This window comes from Sus scrofa, chromosome 6 (assembly GCF_054392235.1).
Source record: "Sus scrofa isolate SSC_HxYL_T2T_F1_AM1 chromosome 6, Sscrofa_HxYL_maternal_Yorkshire_Landrace_v2.0, whole genome shotgun sequence".
In the NCBI taxonomy this organism is placed as follows: domain Eukaryota; kingdom Metazoa; phylum Chordata; class Mammalia; order Artiodactyla; family Suidae; genus Sus; species Sus scrofa.
This window is the reverse complement of record NC_139388.1, coordinates 86,569,958-86,595,302: the sequence shown is the minus strand read 5'-3', so window position 1 is coordinate 86,595,302 and position 25,345 is coordinate 86,569,958. Positions and strand designations below refer to the sequence as shown.

General features: G+C 46.3%; 1 protein-coding gene and 1 long non-coding RNA gene across 9 annotated transcripts in view; both read right to left on the bottom strand.

Moving 5' to 3' along the window:
- NIPAL3 (NIPA like domain containing 3) overlaps positions 1-25,345 on the bottom strand; it is a 54,743-nt gene that overhangs the window by 23,171 nt on the left and 6,227 nt on the right. For all 8 annotated transcript variants that reach the window (XR_014807289.1, XR_014807288.1, XM_005665096.4 and 5 more), the window contains exons 3-6: positions 11,674-11,742; positions 9,715-9,886; positions 5,787-5,846; positions 1,532-1,677 (exon numbers count right to left, since the gene is read on the bottom strand). Coding sequence is in view for 6 of the 8 variants with exons in the window: in XM_005665096.4 (XP_005665153.1) it covers positions 1,532-1,677; positions 5,787-5,846; positions 9,715-9,886; positions 11,674-11,742 (447 nt within the window). In the remaining 2 variants the exon portion in view is untranslated. The remainder of the gene's footprint in view (positions 1-1,531; positions 1,678-5,786; positions 5,847-9,714; positions 9,887-11,673; positions 11,743-25,345) is intronic.
- LOC146402605 (uncharacterized) lies at positions 18,595-22,151 on the bottom strand. Its single transcript, XR_014807318.1, has 2 exons — positions 21,375-22,151; positions 18,595-20,606 (listed from the first exon to the last, which is right to left on the bottom strand). It is a non-coding gene; the product is annotated as an uncharacterized LOC146402605 (long non-coding RNA).

Here is a 25,345-nt window from a genome sequence, read left to right as displayed (position 1 = left end):
TTATGCTAACTAAAACACCCTGTTTGTGGCCCGTGAAACATACAATGTACATTTGCTTTAATTATTAAGAAAAGAGCATTGAACTAAAGAATGTCCATGTTAAAAATAAAGATTAAAACCTCTCTTCCTGGGACGCCAGTGTTAGTGCTCCTTAAATGATACGATTCCTTCCAGATGTCAAGGCCACTGACTAGCTGTGTACATGCTGACCTGCTTTTGTTGTTGTTGTTGTTTGTTTGTTTCCGTTTTTTAGGGCTGCACCTGTGGCATATGCAAGTTCCCAGGCTAGAGGTTGAATTGGAGCTATAGCTGCCAGCCTACACCACAGCCACAGCAATGCCAGATCTGAGCCACATCTATAACCTATGCTGCAGTTTGTGGCAATGCCTGATACTTAACCCACTGAGCGAGGCCAGGGATTGAACCCGAATCCTCATGGACACTGTGTCTGGTTCTTAACCCACTGAGTCACAATGGGAACTTCCATTTTTTTTTTTTAAACCTTGAAAGAATGTACTCCTGTCATGTGTAGTGTTTTTTGTTCTGCCAACCTATAAAAACTGAAGGAGTCACCTTGTGTCTTAGCAGGTTAAGGATCCAGTGCTGTCACTGCAGTGGCTCAGGTCGCTGCTGTGGTGTGGGTTCGATTCCTGGCTCAGGAACTTCCACATGCTGGGGCTTTGGTCCAAAAACCAAAACCAAAACCAACCCCCCCGCAACAAACAAACAACCCCCCCCCCCCCGCCCCAAACTGTACTGAAAACCACATTTCTCCAGAGCAATTCCTCAGTGTAATCTGAGAGGCTGTCTTCTGGGCTACAGTCCTCAGTTTAGTTCAAATATAACTCTTTTCTATTCCTATTATTGTTGTTATTTTTGTTGACAGATAATACATTAAAAAGTGATGAGCACAGTGTCGGGCACGGAGCAGGAATATACCAGTAGCTTTATCAAATACCTTGGACGTTTTCCATGATCAGCCTATTTGTAGACCTAATCAGGATGTAACTGGGGCAGAGGAAGGGGTACTAGGTGAGCGTTTAGGAAACAAAGTTTCCAGTGTCTCCAGTGTTTCTATGGCTTCCACTGCTGTGTGATATTGGGCAAGAAAGAAATAAATAACATTCCCTAACTGTTTAAAATGTTACTTTTTTCCTTAGCCTAACAGTTTTAAATGCTCAGGGTAGAAATTGTGGATGATATGTAAAGAAGAGGAAATAACACTCCTAATTCCATCTCCCAAAGACAACCAGTGATGCAGCTTCTGTATTTCCATCCAGTCCTTTACAGATAATGGGCAGCCCGACAAATACCTCTAGAAAATAAAGTTTTCATGCTATACATGAAGTTTTAGAAATGACTCTGGACACGAGTGAAGAAAAGCACCTCCTTGGAACCACACGCTCTCTGACAAGCGCTGTGAAAGGCACGATTCCCGTGACACCCCCCTGGCGGGGCGTTTAGGTTTCCCGGTTCTAGGACTCGCTCCCCACCCACCATTTCGGGTGGAAGGACAGGTGGCATCTCTTACCATGTACAGGAGAAAAGGCCAGCTCACAAGGTGCCTGGTGATGTTCTCGCCTGTCATCTTCTCGTGACTGTTGGGTGCGAATGTCACCAGCAAGTAGGTGCCCACGATGGCCAGACCGCAGCCAACGAAGGATAAAATGTAGCGCCCTGCAGGGAGGCGGAGGTGGTCACGGGGCTCACGGCAGGTGCAGGCTCCGGGCCAGCACGCGAGGACCTGCTATTGTTTGAATGTGCAGGTTTTCTTTACTTGAAAACAATAGAGTATCTTCCTGAATATCACTTTTTTTTTCTTTGCTGTGCCTGCAGCATATGGAAGTTCCGGGCCAGGGATCAAACCCATGCCATAGCAGTAACTCAAGCTGCTGCAATGACAATGCTAGATCCTTAACGGTAGGCCATCAGGGACCTCCCCTGAATGTTGTTTAAAAAAATAATATTTAATGTTAAAAAATGTTTAATGGGGGTGCAGCATGCATACAAAAAAGTGCTTGAATTCTTACAAAGTGAACTCAGCCATGTAACCAGCACCCAGACTGAGAAAGGGAACATGAGCAGAGGCCCCAGGTCCCCTCTTGTCCCCTTCCAATCCCTAGACCTCACCCCCAGGGCAACACTTTTGACGTCTACCAGCCAGACCATGTGCCTGGGTTTGTACTTTCCATGAATGGATTCGTGTCATTATGTTTTCTTGTAGCTGTGTTCAGGCAAGACTGTTTTTGTGGGGTGGTAGTTGCTTCATTCTCACTGCTGTACAGTCGTGTGATTATGAAACCACTGATCATTTCTATTGGTGATGGGCATGTAAGCAGTCTCCTGTCTTGGGTTATAACAAATCATGTTGCTATGAATATTCTTGTGCATGTCATTTGGAAAACACGTATATACTTCTGTTGGGTACAAAATGCGGAGTGGAATTCCTGGGTAACAGGACGTGTGGATGTTTCATTTAGTAGTTACTGTCAAATGGTTTTCCAAAGTGGTTGGAACAATTTACACTCCCACCGGTAGAATATGAGTAAAACCGCGTATTTTTCCTTTTTCATTTTGGCCATTCTGGTATTGCACTCTGTTTTGTTTTGGCTGTGCCTGTGGCCTGTAGAAGCTCCCAGACCAGGGACTGAACCCATACCACAGCAGGGACCCAAGTTACTGCAGGGACAATGCCAGATCCTTAAACTGCTGTGCCACAAGAGAACTCCTGCACTCTGGTTTTAATGTGCATTTTACAAGGAACATTCTAAAGCTAGATGGGCAGGATAAGAAAAATCAAAACCCTTCAAAAGCCAACCTTCAAAGCCTATCATGTACCTTTAAAAAGATTGTTTCATCCTCTCCCTTGGCTCCCATGGGAACTGTGTAAATACTATCAACACTCTAGTCCACAGAGCCAGCAGAGACAGTTGGTGGCCCAGGAGGTGTGCTCCTGGGTGAAGGACAAAAGTCTCCTGGCTCTTTCCAGGTCTTGTCACTCCAGTTGAACCCTGTGGAGTTGGTGAAAAGCCTCTGGAGGTTATGTCCAGCCCCGAGCAAGCTGAAAAAGGTTATGAGTTTTGAATTGCACATACTGTGACCATAGGCCTCTAGATTTTTCTGCAATAGAACTACATCTTTTCATCCCACTGTCTCCAGAGAATGTATCACTGTGCTAAATGTTTTTTTAAATTTTCATTCTAGGCCTCATAAGGTGCTCAAAAACAACTGAGCAATTGTTCAGTTGCTCAATGAATGAATGACGCATGGTTACCCTTAATATGTTAAGTGCTGTACAAGTCTATTATCCTAAGTTTTCCACAAGCAGGGACAGGTCTTACTCATCAACAGGCCTGCGTTATCCAGCACAGGTCTAGCATTAGGGGAATGTTTGCTGAATTTAATGGAACTTTAAGCAGGACAGCCACATACAGATGTGCAGGTTGCTCATTGCACAAGGGCACCTAGCTGGAGGGGTAAGAAGGGCTAAAATCTAGCCCATGCTCTGCTCACCAAAGCATGCATCCACAGAAATACGGATACCCAGAGGGATATCTTTTTCCAGCTCACATAGAGCACTGCCTGGACTTGCATGCCTCTCATTCCAGGACTACTTAGCGTGACCCTAGAAGCACTGGTCACTCTACACTGGTCTCAGAACCAGCCTAGCCCCACTCCTCCCCCAAGAGGGATTATAGCAAATCACTCTGAGTATTTTGCATCTTGGCATCATTGGTTTGCTGAGCAGTAGCTCTGCTTTTTGCAGTGTAAGATTCTTTTCTTTGTCAGCCTCCTGGCCCCATCTTGCTCTTATTCCACACCAGTGATTCAGAACAGTGGTTCCCAAACCTGGCTGTGTATCTGTGGCATCCTGGGAGCTTTTTTTTCCTGACAATCTGTATTTTAAAACTTTCAGACACACTTCAAAGTATTATACGTCAACTTCCTATAATCCCACCACCTAGATTCTAAAGTGACATTTTATTTGACTTGCTTTATCACATATCCATCTATTTTCTTCATCCTTCCACTCATTTACCAAGTCAGCTTATTTTGGGGATACATTTCAAAGCAAGTTGCAGACAAATATACTTCACCTTGGGGAGCTGTATGCAAATGCCCAGGCCCCAGGCCTGGTTCAAAATCTCCAGGTACAGAGCCTGGACCCATCACTGTATCACCCCTTAACTCCTTAGTGTAGCTTGTAAGGCCCTACATCATCCAGGCCTCCGTGCCTCCTTGTTCTCCTGGCTTCCTTTCTTCTTCACTCAACCCTTCGGGCTACCCTGGCCTTACTGATACCAGACGCACAAAGCTTACTCTTGCCTCGGGCCCTTTGCACCTGCTGCTCCCTCCACATGTAACACTCTGCCCACAGACCTTCTGTATCATTTAGGTCTGGGCCCCACCTTTTCTGAGAGTCTAACCCTGACCAGTCTAGGAAAAGTAACCCCCCCCATCCCCAATGCCCCACCAAAAAGCATGCTATTTTCTCTGAAGCACTCCCTAAGATCTAGAATTATTTTGTTTATTTAGTTATATAGTTCCCTTGCTTACTGTATGTTCTCCCCTCCAACACACACACACACATGTTCGACTGTAACTCCATGACAGTGGGATCCTATCTGTCCTGCTATTATATCCCCCTACCACAACAGAGTGTGGCACTTGGTAGGTATCTTGGGGAATACTTTTTCTCCACGCTTGGGTTTCCATGTGGAGGGCCTCCAATGGACTGACACTTCTGCTTCTTGCCCCATTGGTCTGAGTTTCTTGACTGAGTAGAGCTAATCAATGGAAAGAATTTAAAGACTCAGTCTTTGTTCTTTTTCCTTCTCTGCCCCAGACTCTGTGAGGCAGTGATTCTGGGTAAGGGTTCCATTCTGTAAACCCAAATACTTCCTTGGGAGACCGGCCCAAGGTCTAGCCGGGGGGTGGGGGCACATTGGGGCAGAGTGTAAGCAAGTGCACTTGGCTGCACACCTAAGCTGCGTGTTCTAATCTAGTTTTTATTAGTAATGAAGCATAACAGCTGCCCTCCTGTGTTTGACTTCCTTGTTTCCCACTGCTTTAGAACTCAGTAAGGAAAGAGGTGCATTTTATTGGGCCTCCTAGAATCCCCACGGTAGATGTTCAATCAATATTGATTGAATGGGAGTTCCCTGGTGGCCTAGTGGCTTAAGGATCTGGCGTTGTCACTGTGGTGGCTCAGGATGTTGCTGTGGTGTGGGTTTGATTCCTGGCCCAGGAACTTCCACAGGTGGTGGTCCTGGACCAAAAAAAAAAAAAAAAAAAAAAAACCCAACTGAAAGGAATGAATGAAAGCCCATTTAAAAAAGTCTCACAGATGGTTCTGATATGTAGCCAGGTTTGGGAACCACTGATTTAAAAACCCAGCTCTCAGGAGCCTGATGAGGGTGGGACACAGAACCACATCGAGGAGCAGGAGACAGGTGATTTCTAAGTTGGTCTTATAATGAAAAAAAGCACAAGCATAGAGGTTCCCGTCGTGGCTCAGCAGTAACGAACCCAACTAGTACCTACAAGGACTGAGGTTCGATCCCTGGCCTTGCTTGGTGGGTTAGGGATCCGGTGTTGCCGTGAGCTATGGTGTAGGTCACAGATCTGGCATTGCGGTGGCTGTGGTGAAGGCTGGCAGCTGTAGCTCTGATTAGACCCCTAGCCTGGGAACTTCCATATGTCATGGCTGTAGCCCTAAAAAGACAAAAAAAAAAAAAAAGCATAAAATAAAGAATAGGAGCTTAAATCCAAATCTGTGCACTTACTCAGAAAGTCTTTAGGTTTCCATTTTTCTTTGATGAATATGATTCCTATGATGGAGCTGGCTATAAAAAAAGAATAGAAGAGAGGCTGCCATCAGTCAAACGGAGTCCCTTCACCGTGCCCTTTGGGTGGCTCTCTTGTGGTGGAGCGTTTGGTGCTTCCTAACCTCTCACTCAGGCTCCCGAGAGCTCAGCCCCTTGTGATTCCCTCTTAGAAACAGAAGCTCCTCTTGGAGACTCCCTGAGGATTTCCTACAAGGCCAGGAGCACTGGGGGTTCGGTATTTGCTGTGTGGCAGGCAACTTAGAGAAGTTACTTCTGGCATGTTCACTCTTTATGGTGGGTGAGGTTACGATGGCATTTGAAAAATGGGGACACTGAGGCTGAGGGAGGGAAAAGATCTCTCTCAGATCACAGAGCTGGCGAGGAAAGGCTGGGCTTGAACCCAGGACTATGGGAGGCCAGGGCTTTCACTCCTTCCACGGCAATGCCTCCCTCTGATATTTTCCCCCTGGTTCTGTTTTCTCCCTGACTGCCACGTTCGCAGATGGACTCCAACATCCTGGTGGCTGCCCTCCAGGTCACTTCACCTGACCCTCAGTCTCCTTGTCCATGAGTCTGTGTGCTGCATCCGGCCTGCACCAGCCTGCTGAGTGCTACTATTCAGGAAACTATCGGTAGCTTAGAATCAGCTACAGTGTGGGTATTTACGCCACTGAGATCAGAAACGAAGTTCCTGCTGTGGCGCAGTGGGTTAAGAATCTGCTAGTGGCTTGGGTTTGGTCATTACAGTGGTGTGGATTCCTGGCCGAGGAACTTCCATATGCCTTAGGTGCAGCTATAAAACAAACAAACAAACAAACAAACAAGCCCCCCAACCACCCCACAAATCCAGTCTTCCTTTTCTTTCCCACATTTCTGTCCCTTTCCTCCTTCTCTCCCTCCCTCTGCCTCTTCTTTCTTTTCTTTTCCTTCTCTCATTTTCTCTCTGAGTCAGTTTATCAGGACATCATTGGAAAATACCTACTTCTCAGAGTTACAGGGACAATTTAAATGAAATAATATATGCAAATCATTTATCACATACATGCTCTACAGCTGAGCTATTATTATCAAAGTACCTGCAACAGTGACCAATAATAGGTACCCAACAAATGGCGGTTATTATTTTAATATTTATTTGTTTTTAACATGATTTTTCACTGGGTGACTTAAGCTTCTAAGAGCCCCTTAATTGCCAGGGGCTAATACCTGAAGTCCCATCCTTACAATTCAGCCTAATTTTAAGAATTTGGTTATTTGATCTTTATAACAATTCAGAGACTAATATTTAAAGCACTTAGTCATTCAGTCACGTATTCCTCATTGTGAATAAAGGTTCTGAGAGCCCTTTGGATAGGTCAGCCATGGGCAGAGGACAAATCTAAACACATACGGTGGCTGGGTGATAACACAGATGTAGAAAGTGGGCCAGATGGAAGACAACAGGGAGAAGTTGAGACCATGGCAGACAACTTGCCTCAACTAAAAGCAAATAAATTATATACATACATACACACACATATATATTTTATTTTACACTTTTTTTTTTATGGCCACACCTGTGGCATATGGAAGTTCCTGAGCTGGAGATTGGATCTGAGTTGCAGTTTCGACCTTCACCATAGCTGCAGCAACACCGGATCCTTAACCCATCGCGCCAGGCTAGGGGCTAGGGACTGAACCTCCAACTCCACAGCACTAAGCCACTGCAGCTGGATTCTTTTTTTTTTTTTTTTTTTTTTTTAAGTGTTTTATTTATTTATTTATTTTTTGCTTATTAGGGCCGCACCTGTGGCATATGAAGGTTCCCAGGCTAGGGGTCAAATTGGAGCTACAACTGCAAGCCTACACCACAGCCACAGCAATGCCAGATCTGAGCCGCATCTGCGACCTAACCACAGCTCCTTAACCCACTAAGCAAGGCCAGGGATCGAACCCGCGTCCGCATGGATCCTAGTTGGGTTTGTTAACCACTGAGCCATGAAGGGAGCTCCTGCAGTCGGATTCTTAACTCACTGTGCCACAGCAGGAGCTCCTTTTTATTCTTTAAAAAAAAAAATTTTTTTTTTTAAATTACAGTTGATTTGCAATGCTGTGCCAATTTCTGCTGTATAGCAAAGTGACTTAGCTACACACATGTATACATTCTTTTTTTACATATATTTTTTCAAATTATATATGTTTTTTGTTTTTTTAATTTATTATTATTATTTTTTTGTCTTTTTGCTATTTCTTAGGCCACTCCCACGGCATATGGAGATTCCCAGGCTAGGGGTCAAATCGGAGCTATAGCCACCGGCCTACGCCAGAGCCACAGCAACGCGGGATCAGAGCCGCGTCTGCAACCTACACCACAGCTCACAGCAACGCCGGATCGTTAACCCACTGAGCAAGGGCAGGGACCGAACCCGCAACCTCATGGTTCCTAGTCGGATTCATTAACCACTGCGCCACGATGGGAACTCCTCAAATTATATTTTGAAACGATACTGTGTGGGAAAGCACACTGCATGCTTGAGGACCTCAGTCATCTTGTGGGCTGCCAGTTTACCAACCCTGGCCAAGAGAAGGAGAGGCTTTTAATAAATAAGATCAGGGAAAGCGAATAGGTTTCTGCTCCTTTGCCCACTCCTGGTAACTGGTAACAATTGCCTGAAGCTCTAAGAATTTTGAGGGACCATCCAGGCTTACCAGGAAGGAATGTTATAATTGATTAGTGATGTCTGCCTTGAGTACAGGAAGGGCACATATTTGCTATGCATATGACATCCCTTAAAAAGAGGCCCTCTTAATTCCAGGAGGATTAAGACTCGAAATATGATTTTCTCCTTCAAGAGCAGGGAAGAGCTTCTAGGCCATATAAGGCTTGCCAGCAAGAGGGAAGGAAACACTCAAAGTAAGTTCACTGTTCCTGCTCCTATTTATAAAAAGCTACTGTTCATTAATCTACTAATATCTTTTACTTAAGAAAAGAATTTTTTTCGGAGCTCCCTTCCTGGCTCAGCAGAAACAAATTTGGCTAGTATCCATGAGGATGCAGGTTTGATCCCTGGCCTCTCTTAGTGGGTTGAGCATCTGGCGTTGCCTTGAGCTGTGGTGTAGATCACAGACAAGGCTCGGATCCTGCGTGGCTGTGGCTATGGTGTGGGTCGGCAGCTGTAGTTCTGATTAGACCCCTAGCCTGGGACCCTCCATATGCTGTGGGTGCGGCACTAAAAATACAAAAAAAAAAAAAGAATTTTTTTCTAATTCTATTTTTTGATAACCTCATGGACTTTAAACCTTTGACTTTTAGTTGGTTCAAATGATCTGAAACACTGGTTCAGTGATTATAGAAATCGCAGAAAAAATGGCAGATGAGAAAGTTAATGACATTTTAAAAATGGTAGAGTTAATGTAAAAAGGTCAGAGAATAAGCCGAACGTGCATCTCTTCGAGGTGTGAGCTCCCTAAACTACGAAAGCTTCGTTTATCTTGATAGTGTTAGGATGAATGGGTTAAGGTTTATCTTCCTTCTGTCGTAGAAATGAAAAGCAATTCTGACTAACTTTCCAAATCTTAAAGAGATTCCAGAGGCAGCCAGCCTGGTTTGTACCCCAGCCCTGCCCCCCATTAGCTGTGTGATTTGGAGAGAGTGACTTCATTGCTCTGTGCCTCAGTCGCCTCATCTGTAAAATAGGGATAAGAACAGGCTCTCCCTCAAAAGGCTGCCAGGAGGATTAGAAGAATCAGTATCTGGGAAGTGCTTAGAGCAGGGTCTGCTGTGTAGGAAACCCTTTGCAAGTGTTATTATCGAAGCAAAAGTTGGTTTGTTTAAGGAGCATTTTTGACCCTGGCAGTGACACTGGTTGCAGTCTCAGGGGAGGGGTGGGATGGGAGCTGGTCTTACCGATCACGGAGACTGCGCTGAGCGGCACGATCAGTGAGAGCGGAGCAAAGGCATAGGAGGCAAACACACCGAGCTCGCCCAGCAGCATCAGAAACAGGCCCAGCCACCATGTCTTGGTCTTGAAATAGGCCCGAGGGTCCTTGGAGCCTGCAAGGCGGATGTGGCAGTACTTCTAGAAAAAACAAAGTTAAAAAAAAAAAGTTTGGGGAGATCCATCAGGATTTTTTTTTTTTTTTTTGAGTTGTTACTCAGGGAGGAATAAAGCAGTAGTGATCTAAATCTTAAATTGCTATTCTGAGACAGTAGTTCTCAAACTGGCTGGGAAGCCTTAAGTTCCCTGGGAAGCTTTGAAAAAATACATGTGTCTGGGCCTCATCCACAGAGGGGAGGTGTAGGTGAAGCCCAGAAATACGCATTTTTTTTTTTCTTTTTTCTTCTTACAGCCGTACCTGCAGCATATGGAGGTTCTCAGGCTAGGAGTCAAATTGGAGCTGCAGCTACTAGCCTATACCACAGCCATAGCAACACCAGATCCGAGCTGCACATGCAACCTACGCACCAGATCTTTAACTCACTGAGTGAAGCCAGGAATTGAACTTGCATCCTCATGGACACATGGTGGGTTCTTAACTGTGAGTCACAATGGGAACTCCAAAAATGTGCGTTTCTGAGGCATATACCAGGCAATAAACAATCTGGGGTGGGAGCCACGATCCAAGGACCCTCTCTTTAGTCTGACCTTCTAACCACAATGCCCAGGAGTGCCCATGTTCAGGCACCCGCTAGAGGCAATCCTTTCTGTAGCAATGCCCACAGCGGGGCAGACTTGCAGGTGTTGGTAGACCCTGCCCTCCCTCGGGCGGATACCTGGTCCAAGCATGGACAATATTTCTGGTTCAGGAATATGAACTTGGGACACAGACACTGAAGCCATGACTAAGGGAAGCTAGAAAGGCATGTTGACCTAGAGGGTCAAGGCTGCCACATGGGGATCATGTTGGGGACTGTGTAAAAGCAGATGCGAAAGCAGAGGTGCTGGTCTGTAGAGAGAAGAGGGTAAACCCGAGAAGTAGCTGAGAGGCCATGCAGCCTCAGACACACCCAGAAATACACACATGTGTGCAGGGAAGCAGAGGGACCATGTGCCTGGTCAGAGAAAGGGAGCAGCTCGGGAAGCTGGGCAGCACTGGGAGAGAAGGGCTGGCCTGCCTGCCATGGGATTTGTCTTGGCAGCGGGTGTCATGTCTAAGCCTGGGTTTCCCAGAAGCAGTCCCTGAGACAAGGGCTGGGAGCAGGCAGTCGATGTGGGAGGTGATTCCTGGAAGCACAAATCAGGGGTGGGAAAGTGAGACCAGGAAGGGAGAAGGACAGATGAAGACTGTTCATGGGCCAGTTAGTGCTTTGGGCAACTGGGGCTCAGCCCCACTGGGGAATCCCTGAGAAAGACTATGAGCTCCCCTCAGAACCATCCTACCCAAGGATGGGGCTTGGGCCATTGATCCATTGAGTCCCATCCCCCGCTGGCTGAAGGCTGCCTGGGGGCTTCAACAACCACCACCAGCACCCAACACACACAGCTGGCTTCCCCGCTGCACCTGCAGCCAGTGGAGCCAGTTCCCATGGTGCCATCAGCTGGCTCCAAACCACGGCTGCCTGGGAGCTAGCTCAACCAGGCTGAAGGGATGTAGTAGGGCAGGGCTTCCAGAGCAGAGGCTGCAGGGCGCCCCTGGAGACTTTTAAATAACAGAGAGCACTGTCTTCATAGTTGAGGATGCTGGATGGGGGGACGAAGTGGGGGCAAAGAGTCGAGAGAGATTCTGGAAGAACCGACAAGGTATTGTCCCGGCCAAGGGATGGAGCAGGCAACATGCCACAGAGAGGAGGCAGCTGGGCCTGCACAAGATACCCCAGCGATCAGCTGTACCACTGACTCAGGTAGGGCTGGTAGTTGAAACTTACCTGAAGGTTAAGTGCAATGCTGACCACAAGGTGCCCGAAAATTGCCAAGAGTGCGCCGATCAAGTTTTCCTGTAAGGGAAGTTCACAGGAACAGACTGAGCTGAGCCTAAGCCAAGGGGCCCCAGGATACATTTGAACCCAACAGTTCTTTTTTGTTTGTTTGTTTTTTTGCCATCCCAAAACAAACCCACAAAATCAACAACCATCACAAAGCCATGACCCCTCTCTGCCTCATCTCCTCTCCAGATCCTCTATTGGAATTTTTATCCCTGAGCTTAATCTGGCTGCCTGGCCACTTTACAAAACACCACCCAGAACAGGACTCTACCAGAAGGCACCAGCCTTTGTGCCTGATAAGGCCTGAATCTGCTCTACCATTCCCCTCAACGTACTGACTTGCAAGGAAAAGCACCATGCTGAAACCAGAATTTACAAGAAAATCACAGACAGATATTATTTGCCACCTTATCAGTGAAGACTTCCTGTTCCCAGAGGGGTCTCAATGAGACTCTCTTAACTGGCCAAGTTGCTTAGGGCACTTTTAATTATTTAATTTATAAAAATTTAACTTATGTCACCTTAAGAATGAGGTTCAGACTCCTTGGCATGGCATTTTTTAAAAAAAATTTATACAATGATTACCAAACATAATATTCATTGTGGAATAATTAGGAAATATAAACCTAAAGAACAAGAAGATAAAAAAGCCACCTATAATTCTAAAACCCAGAAATAGTTACTGTAAACTTTTTTTTTTTTGCTTTTTAGGGCCACACCTGAGGATCCCAGGCTAGGGGTCGAATCAGAGCTACAGCTGTCGGCCTAAACCACAGCTACAGCCACAGCAACGTGGGATCTGAGCCACATCTGCGACCTATACCACAGCTCATGGAAATGCTGGATCCTTAACCCACTGACCGAGACCAGGGATTGAACCTGCATCCTCATGGATCTTAGTCCGGTTCGTTAACTGCTGAGCCGCAAAGGGAACTCCAAAACATTTTGGTTTTTATAAATTTTTTTTCTGTCCATAAATAACACTGTCAATGGCAATGTTAATTTATTTTATAAAAATAAGATTATAATTTGTTTTATAACCTGTTCCTTTACTTAAGGCATTAGAAATATACTTCCTTGTCCAGCATATCTAATTCATATTTTTTTTGTCTTTTTTGGGGGGAGGGTGCCTCACCCGTGGCATATGGAGGTTTCCAGGCTAGGGGTTGAATTGGAGCTGCAGCTGCTGGCCTGCCCCACAGCCACAGCAACGTGGGATTCAAGCTGTGTCTGTGACCTATACCACAGCTCACCGCAATGCTGGATCCTTAACCCACTGAGCAAGGCCAGGGATGGAACCTGTATCCTCATGGATGCTAGTCAGATTCGTTTCTGCTGATTCATGATGGGAACTCCACAAATTCATAATTTTTAATAAATGTCAAATAACTCATCGTTTGTATGGTCCATATTTTATATCGTTGCTCTGTTACTGGATATGTACACTATTTCCTCTTTCTAAAACAATGCTGTGATTGAATATCCTAGTACATGCATTTTTGTGCATTTATGAGAATTACTCCCTGGGGCTAAATTCTTAGAAGTAGGCTGGTGGGTCAAAGTGTACGTGGCCCAGCGTTTAAACAGCATTTAATAGTATGTTACACTCCTAACACGCTCTCCAGCATTACTCCACGAAACACCAAAGGAATGCTTCATTTTAGACAACTATGAATCCTCTCTTCCCAGGATGGGCTTTCTGATTCCCCTTTGCTCAAGGGGTTCTTCCCATCAATTGCCTCCCCGGTGAAATCTGCCTGGTCCTCGAGGCCTGGACTAGGCCCTCGTGAATCAGCAGCGAACATCAAGACTAAGTCAGTCCTTTAATCCATCTGAAGGATAGATCATCAGGAAGCAGTAAGGGACTAAGGGACAGAGCCAGCCCTCTGTCCCTCCTCCCCTTCCCACTCCTCCCTTCCTTCTCCCAGAGTGCTGAGTGCCCAGAAGTCAGAGGGGGCCTTTCCAGAAAAGGGGCAGTCACTGTGGGACAGGGCGGGAGGAGGCCTGCTGATGGAGACCGCCCTGGCTGTCCCTGGCAAAGAGTAGTGCTGCAGCATAAAGGAAGGATGACGAGCTGGGTGCCAGGAGACCTGGGTTCTGGTCCCAGCTCTGCCGCCACGTCACTGCATAGCCGTAGACAAGTCCCTTCCCCTGCTCAGGCTTGTGTGTCCTCTCTGGATGATATAAGTGCTGTTCCAGACGACGGCTAAGGGCCCCTCCGGCCCTGACCCAAGCTTATGGGCACAGCCAGATTGCCCCCAGAAACCAAGTGATGCTCAGGCCAGGCAGGAAACTGACCAATTCACTTCACACAAAATAACTCATTAACGGGGGGTTATTGGGAGCATCTTGAGGGACCCAAAGGAGCTGGCTTCCACTTCTTCCTGAGATGGCTCTCAGCCTGAGCTGCAGTGGCTTAGTCCTTCTCCATCTCTGTTGTTTTAAGTTTTTTTTTTTTTTTTTTTTTGGTTTCTTCTCTGTTAGAATTAAACAGAAACCACATCCTTCCTATAGGGTCACAGAACCTCAGAGCTAAAAGGGTCACTGGAGATCAACCAGGCCACAGTTTCCCTAACTGGGTCCCCAGAGTCAACGGGGTTCCAAGGCAGAAGGCATCATGTATCACGTGGTTAAATAAGTTTGGGAAACACTGTATCCTCTGTCCAATGCTTGGGGGCCCACAGGGCTGTTGGAGGCGCCCAGAGGCAGCTTCTCCTTGTCTCACTCAGGCTCTAGAACTCTTCCCTTGGAGTCACCCACTGCAGAACATCTGTGATTCTCACTGGCCTGGGGTTTTAATCCCTTTGCTTTATTTCTGGTCACAGCACCCGGATTTTGCTGTGGAGGACTGCCCCTCCCCCTTGACTCTTCATTCCACAACCCTGTTGGGACTGTCATTCAAGGTGCTCCCTTCTCCAGCCAGACGGGTCAGAAACTCTTTGCTCTTGGATCCAAATCCTGGACTAGAAACACAAAGGCTGAAAAAGGCCAGTTCACTCACTCCTGCCTGAGGCAAGGCTTAGCCCCGGCAGACCCCAGGCGCCTTCCTGGCTGCTGTCCTTCCTGAAGCTGGCTTCTCCAGATCTTCCTTCTGTTCTGGGCCAGTCCCACTATCGTTTGCTTACGAGCTAGCTTCTGTGACTTGCAACCAAAGAGCATGAGTCAAGATTTCATGGAGGAGTTAGTTCCCGTCGTGGTGCAGTGGAAACGAATCCGACTAGGAACCATGAGGCTGCAGGTTGGATCCCTGGCCTCGCTCAGTGGGTTAAGGATCTGGCATTGCTATGAGCTGTGGTGTAGGTCACAGATACGGCTCAGATCTGGTGTGGCTGTGGCTCTGGCGTAGGCTGGCAGTTGTAGCTCTGATTAGACCCCTAGCCTGGGAACCTCTATATGCCGTGGGTGCGGCCCTAAAAAGACAAAAGACAAAAATAAAATAAAATAAAGTAAAATGAAACTTAAAAAAACCTTCATGGAAAACAGCTAGGGAATATGTTTATTATTATCAGTCCAACTTCTAGTAAATATGGGCTCCCCCTCCTTTTCTTTCTTGCTTTTTAGGGCCACGCCCACAGCATATGGAAGTTCCCAGGGTAGGAATTGAATTGGAGCTGCAGCTGCCAACCTACACCACAGCCACAGCAACATGTGATCCAAGCCATGTCTGTGACCTACACCACAGCTCACTGAGATGCTGGATCCTTAACCCAATGAGTGAGGCCAGGGATTGAATCTGCATCTTCATGGATACTAGTTGGGAACTCCCAATGGGAACCACAATGGGAACTCCCTTCCCCTTTCCTTACAGGGGTAGTTTTTACAGACAAAAAAGGTTACACGCATTTACTGTGATTTTTTTTTTTTTTTTTTTTTTTGTCTTTTTGCTATTTCTTTGGGCCGCTCCTGCAGCATATGGAGGTTCCCAGGCTAGGGGTCCAATCGGAGCTGTAGCTGCCAGCCTACGCCGGAGCCACAGCAACGCGGGATCCGAGCCGCGTCTGCAACCTACACCACAGCTCACGGCAACGCCGGATCGTTAACCCACTGAGCAAAGGCAGGGATCGAACCCGCAACCTCATGGTTCCTAGTCGGATTCGTTAACCACTGCGCCACGACGGGAACTCCTACTGTGATTTTTAAAAGAACTATTATTTATTATAAAAATAACATACTCCTGAATCCAGTTCTTTGGAAACAAAACCTTAACTGGGAACAAAGTAATTCTTATAGGTCTAATAAACTGCACTTATGAATATAAGGAATCTTAACTGCTCTTAAATACCTCAATGCTGTTCACATACATTAAAATTCTCTTACAACTTTTAATTTTATTTATTTATTTATTTTGCCTTTTTAGGGCTGCACCCATGGCATATGGAGGTTTCCAGGCTAGGGGTTGAATTGGAGCTGTAGCCACTGGCCTACACCACAACCACAGCAACACCAGATCCAAGCCACGTCTGCGACCTGCACCACAGCTCATGGCAACACTGGATCCTTAACCCATTGAGCAAGGTCAGAGATCAAACCTGCATCCTCATGGATGGATACTAGTCAGATTCATTTCCGCTGAGCCATGATGGCAACTCCACAACTTTTAATTTTAAACGACTTTTGCTTCCAGCAAGATGGAGTAGACATTCTTTTTCCGATGCTTCCTGCTACGCACAACAAAAAACCCTGGACACTGTATATAAAACAAACATAAGAAGACTGAAAGGTGAAGAGGAAAAGGCAGACAGGTTAGGGACCTGGGACCTGGGGAACCACGTGGTGGGGAGTTGCTTGGGTTTCTTTTTGCCTCATATATCTTAGACTTGGAGCTGAAGAAACTGGAAACCTGACAATATCAACAGGTATAACCAAAAAAGACCCCAAGAAAAGCCTGCAATCTGGTTGGAGAACTAGGCGATAAACAGCCAAGTCAGACAGAAAACTTATAGACAATAACTGATACACTACGCTGTCAGCATAAGCCCAGTAGTAGCTTAGATTTCCACCCTCTGGGGGCTGTAACAAAGCACCCAACTCTCCCACTGGAACTATCAGGGCAGGCCAAGGAGGGAGCCTGAGGCCAGAGTCCCCTGTGTCAGTAGAGATGATGTGGAGACTGGACTTCTGGTCCGTCTGGCAGTCATCAAGCACCCCTTTTCCTCTCCACTGGGGTGGTATCAGAGGAGGCCTAGTGGAGAGGCAGGACTCTTCCCACTGTGCTTTCACAATTATATTGTCCTAAACTTGGGGCTCCTTTTGGTAGTAAACGGCAATGATGGCTACCAACAATTCCTCCAATCCCTCTATGCACCTGCTACCACTCCCCTCAATAAGTGGGGGCTTTCTTCCCACCATTTGAACCTGGGTTGGCCTGTGACTTGCTCTGATCAGCAGAATGAGTGAGAAGTGAAGTTCTGGGATTTCTGAGCTTAGGCCTTATCGGTTCTGCTTTTGTTCAAAGGGGAACCCAGACACATGTAAAGAAGTCTGGCTGACACCAAAGAAGAGAGAGAAGGGCCATGTGGAGGACCAGAGACATGTGAGTGGGACCAGTCAACACCAAGAGAAGAGAGTGGCACAGCCACCTCGGCCAACTGCTGGCCAATTGAGCCATCCCAGCTGAGGTTCTGGACATAAGTGAGCCTTAGGATGCTCCAGCTCCAGTCCTAGCTGAACACCCCCAGATGGAGCAAAGATGCAAAGACAAGCCTTCAATGCTATTTGACGGCTCAAATTCTTTCGTTTTGAAAAAATTTTACTGTGGTAAAAACACAACATAAGATATATCCTCTTCACAAATCTTTAGTGTAAAATACAGAGTTGTTAGCTGTAGGGCCAATATGGAACTACAGATCTTTAGAATTTATTCATTTGGCATAACTGTGGCCCATTGATTAGCAACTCCCTGTTGCCACCCTCTCTGCCAGCCCCCGCAACTACCGTTCTATTCTCTAATTCTATGGGTTTGATTACCTAAGATACTCCATACAAGTAGAATTACGCAGTATCTGTCCTTCTGTACCTGCTTATTGTCTTAGTCAATTTGGGTTGCTATAATAAATATTATAGATTGGGTGGCTCAACAGACTTTTATTTCTCACAGTTCTGGAAGCTGAGAAGTCTAAGATCAAGGGGCTGGTTGATTCTGTTCCTAGTCGAGCCCTTTTCCTGGTTTGCAGATGGATACCCTACTGCTGTGTCCCCACAGGGTAGAGAAAGAGAGCTCTGCCTTGTGTCTCATTACGGCACTGTTCTCATTTATGAGGGTTCCACCCTCATGACCTAATTACCTTCCAAAGCACGCATCTCCAAATACCATCATATTGGGAATTATGGCTTCGACACACGAATTTAGTTGACGGGAACACATTCAGTCTATCCCTTATTTCACTTAGAATAATGTCTTCCAGGTTTACCCTTGTGGTGGCATATTACAGGACTTCCTTCTTGTTTAAGGCTGGGTAATATTCCATTGTATATATATACCACATTCATTTTCTTCTGTTATCAATGAACATTTAGGTGGTTTCCACATCTTGACTATTGTCAATAGTGCTGCAATCAATAAGAGAGTGCTAGTATCTCTTTGAGATCTTTTTTTTTTTTTTTAGGGCCACACCCATGGCATATGGAGGATCCCAGGCTACGTGTCCAATTGGAGCTATAGCCGCTGGCCTACATCACAGCCACAGCAACATCAGATCTGAGCCATGTCTGTGACCTACACCACAGCTCAAGGCAACGCCGGATCCTTAATCCACTGATCGAGGCCAGGGATCAAACCTGCAATCTCATGGGCCAGGGATCAAACCTGCAATCTCATGGTTCCTAGTCGGATTTGTTTCTGCTGTGCCATGAAGGGAACTCATCTTTGAGATCTTAATATCAATTCTTTTGGATCCTGTCCAGATTCTTGACCTACAGAATTGTGAGTAGTAAGATGGTTGTTGTTTTTAGCTACTTAGATTTTCAGGTGGTTTGTTACACAGCAATACCTAAGTGATGTGCTTCCTTAGGGCACCAAGGTTGCTTAATGGTCCAACAATTTTTAGCTGGGACTCAAGACGTGACACCATTCCACATATTTACTAGTGAGGATTTGACTGTCCATCTGATTTGAGTATGCATCACTCAACTGCTTGGTTTCTCCCTGAATTTTTGCTCAGTTAAGGTATTTTAATATGTTCCCATTTTAATGCCTGGCTCTAAATGCCTTTTAAGGCCAGTCTATGAACCTGGAGCATCTTCATTTAACTTGTCATTACCTTTTTTTTTCATTTAGACAAAATTAAAAAATCATAAAAGTCAGCATTTTGACCTTTTTAAAGTGCACCATTCAGTGTTTGTTTTTTTCCCCCCCAGTATATTCACAACGTTATAAATGATGCCTTGAAGATGGTGGAACAGAAAACTCCAGGGACTCATTCCTCCAGTAAAGCAATAAATGAACTGACTAACACTGTCTGAATCAACTTTTATAGAACTCTGGAGTCTAGTTAAAAACTTATAACAATGAAGGAAAGGCTTGGTGAATAAAAAAGAAGTTGCTTGATGGTCAGAAAGCACAGTGGCATTTTAAATTGCATGCCAACCATCGCTTACACTCTAGACCTATGGCAGTCATGAGGACAGAGGGAGCAATAAGGACCTCATTTTTAAAAAACTGTGGTTGTGGATTCTGACCTGTCTGGTGGCTCCCTGAAGAAACAATACAAGGGCTTGCCTTTGTTGGTATTGCTTCAATACCAGGGTCGGTTACAGCTTCCGAGATGCTTTTGCCAAAAGCATTTAAAGCCACCAGTATTGGCTGCAGCAGCCTGGGGCAAGGGACAGCACTGGAATGAGCAACAGACAGAAGGAGAAGCCTGGGCAGGAGGGGGCTGGAAAAGAAGATATGTGTATGTGGGGCGGGGGACAGGTGGCTTTAAGGGTGCCCCAGTATTCTGGGAACTCAAGAAGGCCGTGCATATACCCAGGGCTGGATTATGCTCCACAAAAACTTGAGAAGATGCTAAACCCTCCCCTTTGGTGGACTTCAGGCTGGGCAGAAGCTGAAAGTAAAAGCCAAGGCAGAGCTGTAAATAGACCGGTGTTGGAATCTATTGGAGTAGTGACCTAGCACAGACAGTCTGCAAAGACTGGGAGTTTCAGCTCTTATATTTAGGTCTCTGGCCCATTTTGAATTATTTTTTTCCTACATGGTGTGAGGAAGGAGTCCAACTCCATCCTTTTACAGGTGGAGATCCAGTTGTTGCAGCAGCATCTTCTGAAAAGACATTATATTCTTTCCCTATTGAGTGGCCTTAGCATCTCTGTCAAAAATCAACTGACCATAGATGTATTGGTTTATTTTTGATCTCTATTCTATTCCACAGATGTGTACATCTATCCTCATGCCAGTACCACATTGTTTTGATTACTGTAGCTTTGTAATATTTTTTGAAAGCAAGAAGTATGCATTCTCCAACTTTATACTTCTTTTCCCAAAACTGTTTTGGAGTCTCTTGTATTTCCACAGAATTTAAGGATTAGCTGTCTCAAGTATTTTCTAATTTCCTTTGTGATTTCTTCATTGACCCATGGGTTAATTTTCACATATTTGTGAATTTCCCTGTTTGCTGCTGTGAACCTCCTTTTGTTATTGATTTCTCATTTGGTCTCACTGTGATCATAGGACATGCTTTGTATTACCTCAGTCTTTCAGGTGACATTTGTTTTGTAGCCTAACATACGCTCTATCCCAGAAACTTCCATGTGTATTTGAGAAAAATCTGTATTTTACTATACTTGGGTGGAGTGAGGGTTTTTTTTGTGTGTGTGTCTTTTTAAGGCCGAACCTGCAGCATATGCAGGTTCCCAGGCCCAGAGCTACAACTGCCAGCCTACACCACAGCCACAGCAATGTGGGATCCGTGCTGAATCTGTGACCTGTATCACAGCACACAGCAACGCTGGATCCCCAACCCACTGTGTGAGGCCAGGGATCAAACCCACAACTTCATGGTTCCTAGTCAAATTTGTTTCTGCTGCACCATGCTGGGAACTCCAGTTTTTTTGTTTTATTTTATCTCTATGGCCATACCCACAGCATATGGAAGTTTCTGGGCCAGGGACTGAATCCAAGCCACATCTGTGACCTATTTCACAGCTGCAGAGATGCCAGATCCTTTTAGCCCATTGCTCTGGGTCAGGGATCGAAGCTGTGCCTCTACAGTGACCTGAGCCATTGCAGTTGGATTCTTAACCTACTGCACCACAGTGGGAACTGGGTGGAGTGTTTTATAGATTTCCCTAGTGATAAACTGCCCATTCTAGGAATTATTTTCTCTCCTCTCATACATACTCCTGTTAAGGCATGATATCAGAATGGGATACTTTGGCCCTTGTTAAGATATTCTGAAATCAGGGGTGTTCCCGTCATGTCTCTAGTCAGGAAATGAACCTGACTAGTATCCATGAGGATGTGGGTTGGATCCCTGGCCTCACTCATTGGGTTAAGGATCTGGTGTTGCCATGAGCTGTGGTGTAGGTCACAGACTTGGCTTGGATCTGGTGTTGCTGTGGCTGTGGTGTAGGCTGGCAGCTGTAGCTCTGATTTGACCCATAGCCTGGGAACTTCCATATGGTGCAGGTACAGCCCTAAAAAGCACACACACACACACACACAAAGGCTGGATTTATGGAACACTTTATATATACATATATTTGCGTGTGACATTGATGCTAACTAAGCTAAGCTCTTTCTATGCATCACCTCTGGGCTGCAAACAATGCTATGAAGTGGGTACTATGATAAGTCCTACGTTTAGCACACAAATTGGAAGGAGTTCAGAGAGGAACATGGGAAGGCTCAGAGAAGTGAAATAACCTGCCTGAGGTGAGGGTGGGAGGACCTGAAACTAGAGGTCTGACTTCCAGTTTCCTCACGGGAATCAGTCCTCCACACTGTCTCCCACTATGTTCTCTGCCGTGTCCTTCAAAGGTGGCAACATAACTTAGGAAAGAGAGACACCTACCTTATAAAGGCGACAGTCCCGATAATGACACAGGCAGCCGAGGTGGTTTCTTTTGAAAGCCACTTCCACAAGCATATTAATCCCCACACATAACAACTGGCTACAGACAGACTCGGTGAGTCACAGCACAATGGAACTTAATGCCCTTTCATCCAAGGGCTTCAAAGGGCTTCGTCAACACTAATTATGCCCCCAAACCCTTGTGAAGCGGTGACTGGTTCAATTTTAGGAGCATTCAGTCACATATAGAAGTTGCCAGCAGCCCAGAGGTTACACAATTCCAACACACACCTACCAGCCCCCCTCAAGTGCCCAGTGGAGGGCAATTCAGAGTTGAGTGACAATCTGAAGAGCTCCTAACATCAAGTTCCTTCTCCAAACTCAGCACTGGAAACTAAGATGGTGGCATCCAGGTCTGCTGGCAGGGAAGGAGGAGAAGGAGGACGCTGGGCGCCTCCACCACTGGACACCCCCGGGAGCTTTCCCATCCCACCGCGCTCCACTTTTCACTGAGGACCCATCCCTGGTGTTTTCATCAACATTATTCAAAGTGCTAAGTGCTCCTGGAGCTCCCATTGTGGCTCAGTGATAACGAACCCAACTAGTATCCGAATGAGGATGCTGGTTCAATCCCTGGCCTTGCTCAGTAGGTTAAGGATTCGGTGTTGCCGTGAGCTGTGCTGTAGGTTGCAGACGCAGCTTGGATCCTGCATTGCTGTGGCTGTCGTATAGGCTGGCAGTTGCAGCTCCGATTCGACCCCAGGCCCGGAACTTCCATATGCCGCAGGTGCAGCCCTAAAATGCAAAAAAAAAAAAAAAAAAAAAAAAGTTAAGTGCTCTTAAGTCCAAGTGGACGACTAACCCAGAAGAGGGATTTGACCTTGGGATCAGTGACTCTCTGCTTTATGGGAGAAAAAAAGATGCAGGAGGAAATACGGGTGCTCCCACCAAAGGGCAGGGCCCAAACACCAAAGGGGAGGGGACAGTGAACCCAAAGTCACTTCCCTCTCTGCTTCAGCTTGCCATATAGACTTGGCAGTCCTACCTCTGCCACTCCCTGCTGTATGGCTTCAGGGGGTTACCTGAACTCTCTGAGCCTCAGCTTCCCCTCTGAAAAATGGAGCTGACTGTAAACCCTCCTAGGATTGTCGTATTATATGAAATAAGGGACATGCTGAAATATCACCTGACATGAAATATCACCTGATATGTAATAAATATTAAAACAATTCTAACTGCTACTATTATTACTTTCATAATTTTCTTTTTTCTTTTTCTTTTTACAGCTGTACCTGTGTTATACGGAAGTTCCCAGGTTAGGGGTCAAATCGGAGCTGTAGCTGCAATCTTATGCCACAGCTTCAGCAACAATGCATCTGAGCCACATCTGCAATGTACATGGCAATCTACATGGCAACTTGCGGCAATGCTGTATCCTTAACCCAGTAAATGAGGCCCGGGATCAAACCTGCATCCTCACAGACACCATGTCAGGCTCTCAACCCACTGAGCCACAGTGGGAACTCCATAATTTCCTTTTTTTTTTTTTTTTTTTTTTTTGGTCTTTTTAGGGCTGCACCTGCAGCATATGTAAGTTCCCAGGATAGGGGTTAAATCAGAGTTGCAGCTGCCAGCCACAGCCACAGCATCACCACATCCGAGCCACATCTGTGACCTATACTGTAGCTCATGGCAATGCTGGATCCTTAACCTACTTAGTGATGCCAGGCATCAAACCCACATCCTCACGGATACTAGCTGGGCTCGTTCCCCCTGAGCCACAACAGGAACTCCCCTAATTTTCATTTGTATCATCATTAGCAACAGCTCTAAGGACCCTTCTGGCTCCAATGTTCTCTGACCCAAAAAGTGATCTTTCACTAGCTGCAACTCTGAGAGAAAAGAAATCGTTCTCAGAAAAGCAGTCAGAGGTCACAGAGGCAGGAAACCTTGCTTGGATGTGGGAAAGCCTGGCTCAGATCTGCTCCACTGTCTGCTTTACATCTACCAACAACTGCCCCCTATTTAAATTCTATGGTGACACAACTGGCATCGCTTGCTACTAAAACTGACTTTCCACAGTCCCTTGGGCTTAAAACGACTAAGAGGTAAGTATAAACTGCATTCTGGCTTGCTTTGAGGGTTACGCATATTCAAATGCAAGGGATGCCACAGGCTGGCTAACAGGCTCAGCTACACCTGTAACCTGGCTTGGCTTCCCTGATGTTTACCTTCCTCATCAGGTGAGGCATAACCTTCTGCATGACTGCCATTTCAACACTTACTAACCAGTGTGGGGAGAGAAGGGGCCCTGCAGGGTGGCACAAGGTAGGCAGCAGGGAGGGGTGGATAAAACCAAGGCCTTTGGCAGTGCACAGACTAGATTCAACTTCCAGTTTTACTACCCATTGACGGTGTGACCTTGGGCAAGTTAATTAACCTCTCTGTGCGTTTCCTCATTTGTAAAATGGGGATAGCATAATACCAACCTTATGGGGCTTTTGCGAGGATTAACACAGTCCCTGTCGCAATAAACACAGCTACTGTTAGCTGCTGTGATGATGATGGTGATGATCACAGCAACTGCGAATTGGCTATAAAAGTGTGGATAAAGGACCTATATTTTCCTGCCAGGAAGACTGACAAAGGCTTCATGGAAAAGGGGATATCTGAGCTGGAGCTAGAAGGGTGGGTAGGATTTCCACAGGCCCAAGACAGGGGATGGTGCTGGCAGCTTCGGTTTCCTTATCTGTAAATTCAGGTATCCTCATGACCACCCCATGGGGTGGACTTAATACTGACCTGCAGAGGAAGTGCATTAGGGAAACCAAGTTATCACGCCGCAGTGACAGAGCTGGCAGCAGAAGCCAGGTCTCTCTGATTCCAAAGGCTGTGCTCTTAACAGCTGTATCTCTCTTTTGGAGCCAAATTCTGTCCTGAAGATAGTCACTTGTGGAAATGGCTTCCTCACCTCCCTCCCAGATTTCTTCGGGGAGGTGATATCTCAATTATCATACAGTTCCTGCCCCACCCATCACAGGCAGGTGACACAGCAGGTGCTCAGGTGACATGCCTATTTGCTAAATAGAAGAACTGAGGCCTGACGCTTGCAGGCTGAGGCAAAGTCTTCAGTGTCAGGGACCCGTGGGGATGCTGCCTCCCGGGCAGTTCAACCTGTTGTCTCTCTTTCACAGACCACCCTCCCCCAACAACCAAGATACAAAAGTTTTTGTACATTCTGATGCCCAAGTTGTAACACCAGAATCCCTTCCCTGCTGGGTAGGGCAGAGGGCAGGGCTGCAACTCACAGCAAACTGCTTATTTCTTAACAAATGCACCCTGACCAAGCTGGTCTTGGAGCCTCTTAAGGTTTTCCCCAAAGGTAAGAGATGACTTTGGGGCAGCCTGCCCAGCCACAAGCCCATAGTGTGGAGGATGAGAAACCATGCTGTTTTGCAGAGGTTGGTGGGGGGGGGGACCCCAACCCAGCCACCAGTGATTGGACCAATGCCAACACCTGACCTAAGCTGGGCCAATCATCTGCTCCTTCTTTTTCAGGTGAGGGTAAGAGTTCTAGCACCATTCAGGCACCACTGCCCATCCCG